General features: G+C 35.2%; 2 protein-coding genes across 2 annotated transcripts in view; both read right to left on the reverse strand.

Annotated features, from left to right (window-relative positions):
* Positions 1-11,365, reverse strand: part of LOC128231387 (sialate O-acetylesterase-like) — a 270,653-nt gene that overhangs the window by 117,099 nt on the left and 142,189 nt on the right. The gene's annotated exons all lie outside the window — the stretch shown is intronic.
* LOC128230746 (uncharacterized) lies at positions 5,930-8,678 on the reverse strand. Its single transcript, XM_052943190.1, has 5 exons — positions 8,539-8,678; positions 8,125-8,348; positions 7,259-7,995; positions 6,614-7,041; positions 5,930-6,245 (listed from the first exon to the last, which is right to left on the reverse strand). The coding sequence occupies exons 1-5, from the start codon at positions 8,676-8,678 to the stop codon at positions 5,930-5,932; spliced, it is 1,845 nt and encodes a 614-aa protein (XP_052799150.1).

Below are 11,365 nucleotides of genomic sequence, written 5' to 3' on the forward strand. Positions count from 1 at the left end.
TTTGGTCTTTCATGACATTAAATTGCTGTGATTACGTTGGACATATTGAAACAGAATTTATTACCTTTTTGTTGCTTAATATAGTATTTGCATATGTTTCGGACTTGAAAGAATATCAATAATAACGTAAATTTTAAAATTAAACCAAAGGTGATCTTAGAATTCCGGGATTCCGATACAAATTTTCGATATAAGCTTTGAAACATATAGCTGGGCTTACAACTAGCGGTCAAATTTATCTTGAGCATGCGCATTAGAGGTGTAAAATTATGACGAGCATTTTATAATGGATTAAGGTGTGATATAACGAAAAATAAATACGCTATTCTGAACATAATACTTATGGTGTATTTTTCATCAGTCCACACTATTAACAACATGCTTTAGCCGATATGATAGATGGCACCAATGAAGTTGCTTCTTGCAGTGTTGCCATGATGACACGAGATGACTTCTGCAAATGAGAATAATCGTTTAAACATTCTGGCAAAGTATTGAAGCACGCTTAAAAATCTGGCAGAGGAAGCGTTTTCCACTTAATTTGTATATTCCACTTTGGTTACAATAAAAATGAAGTACTTTTACAACTATCGGGTGCATGGCAATTCGTAAAACGTGATACTTGAAGCAAACAGTTCGGCAGCTCATTTCAATTGTCAGTTTAAAGATATAGAGACATGTTGATAAAAATATTTGTTTTGGGATCAGCATCAAAGTATTAGTAAATTGCCAATATCACAGGATCCAATGGATCAGACGAGTTTCTAATAGAACTGAGAAGAATATCTGCATGAGTAAGGCGTATCATTTTATTGCTTTTATGTTTTTTTGGAAAGAAATATCATAAAACGTTCTTTCAGCTAAGGAGCAAGTACCATAACAGAGTGTAGCTTTCTTTTATGTGAGTGATTCCACTTGAATTCATACAATATAGACTCAACATAATCTCGCTATTATTATAGATACTATAGATTTACCTTGGTATGCTTGTTCTTTGCTTACACTGGTAATTATGGAAACAACTTGAGTGAGCAATTTACTGTTTGTCCAGCTAAAGTTCTTGTTACCCTGCAACGACAAATGTGCTCGTTTATGCTCAAGAAATAACGCCTTTGATATATTATAACTTCGGGGAATAAAAGATTGATTTACATCTTCGAATATGCATCCGTTAGTAAACACAGCTTTCTTCTAGACGTATGTCCATGTTGAAGTGTTAGTCCTTGAATAACCAGAATGTTATCAACAAAGGACGATCGTAAACTTATAAGCTCGTATAAACCGTTGACTGAATTGTATATTGTTTTATCCCTTGATTATGTCTCTTTTAGCCAGACATTCTGTAATGTTAAAAATATGACACTCAGTGTATTCACTTTTATTATGATCAACTCGATAAATGTTTTTTCCTTCTAAGATGAAACTCATTCGATCATCTTCAATACTGCGAGATATCAGAATAGTACAAAAATAGCTTCATCTAAACAATGCTTTATGATTATCGTGTATTATATTCACAAAATGAGTATTGCCATTTGAAATGCCTTATTTCTTAACTTACTCTTATGTGCTGTAAATCGTTGTACTTGTTATCAGCAAGATATTTTTTTTGTTTTTCAATGCAAAGGTTTTATGTTTGACAAGCTACTTCCTCTTCCTCTTTTTTCTCCGTATAACAAGTAAATGTCTCAAAAGCGACTGACGCGGCTGTTTAAAAAACGATTATTTCTGCATTTTAAAGAACGATTATTTCTGCATTTGTTGATAAACATACAGGTGCTTGTTGAAGGATCTTTAAAGGTTAGGATGATATATTTTGACAGATATTGCCAGTAGTATGAAACTTTTTCACATCAATTAGATAACATTCTTTAAACCGCTTAGTCTAAAACTGGAAACGTATTTGATTTCACTGTCTGTGGTTTATCTTTTCTATTCCTAGAATCTGCTACTGATTTTAGACTTCAAGCTGTGTACTGATGGCAATAAGTAGTCTATTATTTACCGTGGCTAATTCATTATGTGGAACAATTTAGATTTTAACCTAAGCAGATAACTTACATGGTAAATGTGTAGTAATAAATGGAGAACAAAAATCAGATTTAGTATTGGCCTTTCCATACCAAATAGCGAAAAAACAGCACACCGTACTAAACAAATCCCCTGTCGTTTTCTGATCACGTATCATGCTAGTGGCGTAGTTTATGTCTGCATTTTACTCGGTGTAGTTTATTTAAGTATGAACTTAATTTATCTAGTAGAGATAAAAAGCACTTATTCCATAAGTCAGTATTTTCACTCTTTAAATTCAAAACAACCCAGTTCCAATTCATTTGATTAGTTGATTTTGTCAGTAGGTTTTGATTCATATTTTAATGAGTATAAGTAAACTTCTAACGAAATACTTGGCTTTTAGACAATACATGTTTGGATTAAAACGCGGTAAGGTAAATCTACAAACGCATATCCATTATGGAATGGTGACACTTCATTCAGAAAAAGCATTACAGTTCTCCCTTGACGCAGTGAATGAAATGTAGTTATATTCAAAATCACGTCCCTACAGTCAGAATCTAAACCCAATTTAACTCAAGAGCAGTATACTGCTGTGAAATGTAAAATATTGCAATACCATACAATGATAATTGTAACAATTGACTGCAGTTTATGATTGAGACTACGGACTCAGAAGTACTGTAAAGTACTGCTTCATTAAGAACAGTTCCGCCGACATTGCGCTGTGTTATTCCGATTACAAATTTAGTAGAACTATTTAAACATTAAAGATAGCAATTATAAAAATATACTGAAGCTGTTATCTGAACAATCATTCATGCAAATATAGACTCAACGTCCTGAAATAAATAATTATATTTTAAACAGTATGATCAACAAATACAATAGTAATCACTATCACCCTTTGCTTAAGAAACGGGTATTTTGTTGGCTTTTTCGCACAAAATACTAGTAAAATGTACTCTTATGTACAACTGGCAATATCACAGCGTGATCTAAGTCTGAAGCTACGTTAATTGATTGCTGAAATACTTTCATTTTCCCCTCACATAACATTTCGTTTTAAGATACTTGTTATCACTGGGGTTTCCACCTACTGATAATCTAGTTAGAAAGCTGGCGGATTATTACGTGAAAATGTATGGTGTGTTACCTGAAACTTGAGTGTCATTGATACCGCTGGAGCAAACACTTGTTAAATATCTTTTTCTAAATTTGCTGAATTATTTTGGCTTGCCTTGAGACATATTAGTGGAGGATCAATGTCATTCTTGCTTTGATCCACAACTGAACGTACGTAAGAACAACTTGCACTAGTCTCATCACGAGCATGTTAATGCTGTTAATGTTAATGTTAATGACCTCTAGGGGAATATGGATTTCAAAATGTTATTTATTTTAAATTTTTAGTAAAAACTATAAAAAAGTTCTATGTTTGAAAAATAATTATCATTTTATTTTTCTTGGCTCTTGATTTGAAATGCTATTCCCTTGATTTAAATAACTATCATTAGCGTTGGTGAGTGTATCTTGGAAAGGTAGCTAGCATATTCACCAACCCAAAAGTGCATAGATGATGAAAATATAGTCATAATCTGTATGCCCATTGTAGTTAAAATCGACTTTACGAAAGTGCCGATTTTTTGCATTATTACCAAACGAATTAATACGTATTTTTCTACTACAGAGTCTTCTAGATATTCGTACCAGGATAATTTTAACAATGCAGCGTTTTCTTGCGTATAGTATTTGCAAAATGAACACGTCTCTTCAAATTTATTTTTAATTAACTTAATGAAAATTCTTCAACTTATCCTGGCTGCAGCGTAAGACACATATATATATCAAGCAAATTCAGTGTTTCACATGTCACTTCCTCTTCCCTGTTTTATTCTCCGTTTTACAAATAAATGTTTAAAAATCTAGTGACATCTGTAAATAATGCGGCTATTTAAAACCGATGGTAGCTGCAATTTGAATCCGGACGGTTTGCACAATATTGATAAACATGCAGATGCTTAAGAAGGATCTATTATGGATATGGTGATATATGTTGACAGATATTTGCAGAAGAACAGCAATTAGTTGGACATATTGTTTAACGTTAAGTCTTTGTTTGGAAATAAGATTGACCTCATTGTGTGTGTTTAATATTTTCTCATCCTAGTATCAGACACTTATCTTAATTTTTGTTTGTGTTAGAACATTCAGTTTATGTTAAGTGTCATCTGGGTTGTATTTTTTATGTTTTTAAGACAAACACAAAATAAGAGAAACATTACAAATATGGATCTATTAGTGTTTTGACCAAATACACTACAATGTGTGTATAATAATGTTCTACGCCGTTTCGTTATAGAAACGCATCAAAACATCAAGCGTATACTTATTTTAAGTACTTTTACAAACAACTTGCATTAGCACTAAATGATCAACAAACGAAAATGTACCCTTTTACCACTAAAAGCTATATTAATTCATTGCTGAAATAGTTTTTCTTTCCCTTGACAGTAATTATCGAATTAACCTCATTGTTATCTTCTGCGTTAACACCTATAGATAATCTCCAGTCGTTTAGCTGTCGGATTAACATACGAAACGTCTGTTGTGTTATATGAAGTCTTCAATGACATTGATACCATCGGAGGAGATGGTTGTTTATTGTCAAATACTTTTCCTACCATGCTCGAACTTCATTTATTTGCCGTCAGCATTCAACATATGGTGAATCAGTGTTTTAGTAAACTGACTAAATGATATGTGCATAAAAAAGCAAACACTTGCTCACCTCCACTTCTCAAATCATGCCTAGAAATTTAACGGGACAGACCAAATTATCATAACTTGATATCAGCTTGAGTATTCCAGAGTTCTAACTGCAAACACAAAGGAGACACATTAGGACAACACTCACATTTACATTCACCAAACAAACCTTTGTCCTCCGTTCTTACGGTAAATTATGAAAACATATTTTGTTTCTATGTATTTTCATAAAATAACTAATGTGTAAACTACACTAAATAATACGTGTATCAATACATGTTCGGGATACCGTCTCGGAACGATTAGAGTGTCCAACTTACTGCCTATCCAAACATATATCAGTAATTACAAAAATACAAAAAATAAAGATCGATACTAAATGTAAAGGCAAGTTAACGTAGTCCTAAAGTTTTATCAAAAGGATAATCTCATTCAAGATGGTTTACCTAAATGCAGTTTGGCAATGAAGCGTGCTAGCGCTTCTTGGTCATTTGCTCGCGTGCCCTACTGAGTTCAAAAGGCATAACATCAATTAAAAAGAAATATTCATCATGATTAAACATTAGCACTACATTCTGCAACTGAGAATTTGTTCTTTGAAGAAGTGTAACAGACAAGATACCTTTGTATAAAGAACAGCTGATTTTGATTAAGGTCGTATCTTATTTGGTATCAGGGGCGTAGCAATGAGGTTTGTAATGTGTACGCAAGATGATATTGGCGGGGGGTCTGGGGGTCTTCCCCGGATAAAAAAAGTTTATAGATTGTATGTAGTGACTTCTGGGAGCATCCTGACCCCTAAATGTAACACAATTATGACAACAAATACGCGTCCTTTTTAAACTATATAAATGGTTTTATTGATAAAAAGCGACATATGGTTAATATGATATTGCATCATCCTGACCTCATCAGATAAAATTGATGCCGTAATATTCATGATGATTCACAGCTACCACAAATATTAATAAGCAACAAATCAGTACATGTATGTGATCATCATACAGCTAAACACGCAAATGCTTGTGGACGCTTTTGATAAAATATGAATATGTATAACATCATCATTCAACATGTATTTACTACAGACTCAGTACATATCGTAACAGGTACTCTTATTTATCTTATTTATGGACATACTGAAACGTCACTGGAACACCAGCGCTAGTTTCCTGTTTTTGCGTCTTGCGAAAATATCCAACACAAGTTCACTGTCAAGTATTTTCTCTCTATAAACATTCAATAAACCTAGACCCGACAATCTACTGGTGGTCATAGTGTTGCGTAGGTAGGTTTTAACTCTCCTCATGACACTGAACGATCGCTCTGCAGTTGCTGTGGAAACAGGCATGCTGACGAGAACGCACAGCACCTTGTGAATGCCTGGATATAGGTCTTGGTGAGCGGTCCTGATTGTGTCAGACAAATCGGAGGGCTTTTGTGCGTCATCAACAATGACCCATCTGAAAAAAAGTGTCTCTCGTAATTTGGCCCATCTTTATTTTGTTTATTTTATCAATAATTATAAAATAGGCGTTGTGCTGTAAGGGTTAAATGATAACGATGTAAATATTTAAAATTTATCTGGGTAGTATTTTTTCTCAATCAACAATTTAAGCTGTAAGTGCTTTTATAACAGGCCTTTTACGTAAAATACAGATAAAAGTAAGCAAAAGAAATACAAAGAATAAAGAAGTTTACAGCTGTATTGCTCCAACCGCTACATTACACATTAAATTTAACAGTACACACGTTTTGACTGAAGAAAAATGCGGACTGATCGTTCTTTAAATTGACAAGCGTGTATGTAAGTAACAAAGTGTATTTATACCTCGTTCTCCATCTTTGAACTTCTCTGTGAAACATCATCTTCGTGAGCTGGAGATCTCGGCTGTATGAATCAAATACAGAGTCGACCAACGCCTCCGACAGCTGGTTAAGTCGCTTCGGGAGAAGATACTGCGCCGAGTAGCGTGGTTCTGCATTAATAAGACGTTCATCCAATTCTGTATACAGATGATCAATAAATGGCAGGAACATGTTTTTTCTCCAGTAAGAACTTGGGTCATCTGCTTCTTTATTCGAGCGATGGCATTGCCTTTGCTCAACTCTGGGAAAAGATGGCTCAATGTCATTGTGTTGGGCAATGTAAATGGCACTTTCGAAGAGGGCGTCCCATACTGCTTGGTCATTTCTTTCTTGGTTGATCATTGTCTTCACAACCTTTGACTCTTCTACAGCGACGAGAAGGTCACAGTCCTTTTTTGTAATAGGGCAGATAAGTTTATCAAGCCTGACAAGACGTGTTCGGTGTCCACTAATGTTATGATAAAGTCAAACTTGTTGATGGATGCCAGGTAAGACCTCGCTTTCGAGTTCCCGTCTTCTGCAAGGGTTGACAGTGCTGTGCATGCAGTTGGGAAGCAGGACTTGAAAGTGTATAGTGCGTCTGCCCGAGATGCCCACCGTGTCTCACACAACGTTTTAGCTTCCTTCGTCTGTCCATTTCTCCTTTCGCTAGCTCGTCGTTATTCAATGCGTCATTGAAAGCTGTCAATCTCTTTGCTGAGTAGTCGAAGGCAAATGCTATTGTTTGTATTGTGTCCATAACATTCCGAACTAGTGGTTCTTTGCAGGCGTGGATGATACAGAGGTTAAGGCTGTGTACCTTGCAGTGAGTGTAGACCGCATCTGGTATAATCTCTCTTACACGGGCATGCACACCACGGTACTTCCCACTCATATTTGCCGCGCCATCATACCCCTGTCCTCTCATGTTTTGTATCACAATTCCCTTTTCAGTCAAATTATGGAGGAACTTATCTGTGAGGGCCTTTCCTGTTGTTGCGCCGCACTCCGCGAAACCCAAGAATTTTTCCTTGGTGATGCATTTATCAACTTCGTAGAAACGGACACATAAAGCCATTTGTTCAGTTGTGCTACAGTCAGTAGCTTCGTCTGTAATAAATCCAAAACATGGGCTTTTGTTACAGTCTCTCACAATATCTCCAACAATGATTTCTCCACATATCTGAATTAGCGCATTCTGAATTTCAGGAGAGGTATACTTATTTGTGGTTTCCTTTTTCAGCATGTGGTCACGTAAAAGCCCATTATCCTTACTTCTGTACTCAAGCAACTTCACAAAGTTTCCATCATCTTCTCCGTGACCTCTCAATGCTAGGCCCTGCTTTCCACAAAGGATAATGGTGTCTATAATGCATTTCAAAATATGTCTGTTTTTAGAAACAACAGTGTCATGCCCGTAAGAGAATTTAGATTAGATGTTATTCTCTTTGCCTTCTGAAATCTTTACGAAGCTGTCTGTTGCAAGAAGCGAACTTTGGAGCGATTTCAACGCCTGGTGCCTTGTAACCAGCTTTCCTAGGTTGCTCCAGTCGTTGATTGGCGATACCCCGAACGCCTTTTCCTTCGAATCTCCACCTTGCGGACCAAAAAAACGACATGGCCCACAATACACACTATCCTTGCTTGTTGAATACCTCAACCAACTGTTTGATACGAACCAGCGAGGCTGCAACCGCCTTGAGCTTGATCCAATGAGTCTGAAAAGCAAAAGTAAATGTCAAGTAGACATTGCGTATATGGGTAATTTGCGTATATAAGTCTTATGTATTTTTCATATTGAATCCAAGTCCCTTAAATGCAGCTCAATAATAGGATAATGAAGGCTAACTGTAATAAAACGTAATATTCTGAAAGGAAAAAATGTTGTGTCGTTTTTCCACCCCGTACACGCAACGTATTCGGGGTCCGTTTTCCATCCCATAAATGTTGCTCAGAACTGGGTCCGTATTTCCATCCCGTACACGCAACGTATTCAGGGTCCGTTTTCCATCTCGTAAATGTTGCTCGGAACTGGTCTGTCTTTCCATTCCGCAAACGCAACGTGTACGGGGTCCGTATTTCCATCCGGTACATGTGAATGTACAGAGTCCCTATATCCATTTATACATATTCGAGTATGACGTCCGTACACGTTGGGTGTACGAGTCCAAAAACTCCAGTTATTTCAAATTGAACGGGCCTATTCCTTCTCGTATATTAAACCATTATCCGCAGTGCAATGTTTTCCTTCACCAGGTGTGTGTTTTATTCGCGGATCTATGCAGGTGACATTTTTTAGACATTTTTCTTAACATGAGATATATTTACAGTGAATTATACTGCCATAGGTAGCAAAAACTGTATGAAAAACCTTTCAAGTAATAACCTTATGTAAATTAAATTCAAATTGCCAATATCTATGCAAAAAGCTGGAGAAAAAAGCTCAGTAGCCAAGAGTTTAAACATAAACCCGGTTTAAGGGCACTGGGTAAACGCAAAAGACTATTACCAAGGAGATATATTTTATAAAACGCACAAACAACACTACTTGCAACCATACCAATCAGTTGCTAAAGCAATATGAAAAAGGCATAAATGTAAATACAAGATGTAAACCTTTAAGTGAAAAACAGATTAAACCAATAACAACAATCTATACAACAACAATGAAACCCTCATCATCACCTTGACCTTGATGTTAAAAACAAAAACAAAAAATCATTATCAAGCTATTACAAATGCAGTTTTTAAACGGTTTATCAAAACATCATTTTCTGAAAAAGACGAATGGGAAATATTATATTTTGCTATGGGCGAGACTTGACTTAACGAGGGTGTGAATGAAATGTAAAGGCTGTCTAAGAGCGGAAAATCACCTCGTTTCTTCATTCATCAGACTTATTCTGTTATTACGTCGGAAATATTGGAATTTCTGGAATTTCGACCCTGAACATAAGGATAGTTAGTTAGGGAAAACTGTGTCAATGTCAAGGTTGAATAAACACTTTGGTTTTACTAAATTAAAATAACAGGTCTAAAAAAACGTTGTTTTGTTGTAGAACAGTGCATGGTCTGGTACATAGAATGCATGTAAATTCCTATAGTTCGTGCTGCTAGCTAAACAATGCATAATAACAAGATCACCAACAATTATTCTCGTCACTCTATAATATGGTTACTGATATGTTTTAACGATGTTGTTATTCCGTGTATCTGTTCATGTTTAATTTCATGTATATATAAAATGTTGATATTTGTGTTTTTAAAATAAAGGGGTATTTCCAAACAGAAAAAGATCGCTGATTTCATATTCAACACTAACGAGTGTTGTATAATTATTATCTTCTTCAAGTGGAAGTATATAATGCCATTAGTCTTCGAGTTGATTCTGTCGAACAGCAATTTGTTGTTGTTTTTGTTGACTTTGATATAGGCTAATACTTTGTAATTTGTTTCCAAATATTATTTGGAAGTGAATTACGCAGAAAGTAGAATCCCTAGTCATGGTCGGCCAAAGGCACGTTATATAGGAATGTATAACTTTAAAGAGCCTTTCAGTGTATGCAAATGAAAGCAGAAGTCTTCAATATGTTAGGGGTAAAACCAGAATTCCGCTACTGGGCTTGACCATGTAGTTTTCATTGTATTAATCAATATCGTGGAACTACATTATTATTGTAAAATAGAACTTTAAAATATGTATGATTAAGAATAACCTATACGAAAAAAATACCATTGTGTAAACTGATCACAAAACCAGCAAAACCAATATGCAAATATCGTATGTTTTATACTTACAAACCTTAGGACACATTAAATGAGAAACGAATAACTTGTTCAGTATTTGGTAAATGCTTAGGAAGCATTCGTGGGTTTAAATGTCCTTGTCCGTAACAACGCAATATGCAGTGGGACTAAATATTGGCTAGCGATCCAATATCAGGTTTCTTTTGGCGTTCCGTACTTGTATAAACCTAACTTACTAGCTAGACGTGTTAGATTATACCCATGCGTATTAACAATTCAGTATATTTTAATTGATTTTTGTTCTGTTTTCAGACTATACGCTATGGGCGTTTTGGGTCGATCGACAAATTAATATTGAGCTCCCGTTCAAACAAGTGTAAGTACAAACCAATCTTTGCCCCCGTGTGTGTAGTTTTAAAAGTTTACTGGATTGCAGCTGAATCTATTTCCATTTGAATTCCCTCTCCTTGCCCCGTGCTATGTGTAATTAGTTTGTCAGTTGTTTTGCAGTTTCGTTAATCTCAGAATTCATAATAACATATATTCAGTGAAACATTTTGTGCTACCTATTTAACTGAACTCTTGTTGTTTTATTAGAGGTAAAACTATAAGGTAAGTCTTTGCATAATAAACGGAATAAGCACCTACATATCCATAACAAAACTATGTGCACTATGTTCGCATATCGTCAGCATATAGTCTCGTGTCTTACATAACATATACATATTTAAGTGAATGCATGTCAGATACAATATGAGTACATATATACAGTATAAGACGAATCATTGTCATAATACATTAATTTTGAAGAGCTTTATCGATATATTGTTGGTGTAGAGATAAAAAAAATGAGTTTGAGTTGCCTTCAAAAGGGTTTTTGCTTTGACCTTGTAGTTTCTTCTGTATTATCTTTAATGAGTAGGTTAAATACGTTGTTTGGACAGCGATTTCAAAGTGTTTTGACACATCAAAGTACAAGTATTCATTC

This window comes from Mya arenaria, chromosome 4 (assembly GCF_026914265.1).
Source record: "Mya arenaria isolate MELC-2E11 chromosome 4, ASM2691426v1".
NCBI classification, from domain to species: Eukaryota; Metazoa; Mollusca; class Bivalvia; order Myida; family Myidae; genus Mya; species Mya arenaria.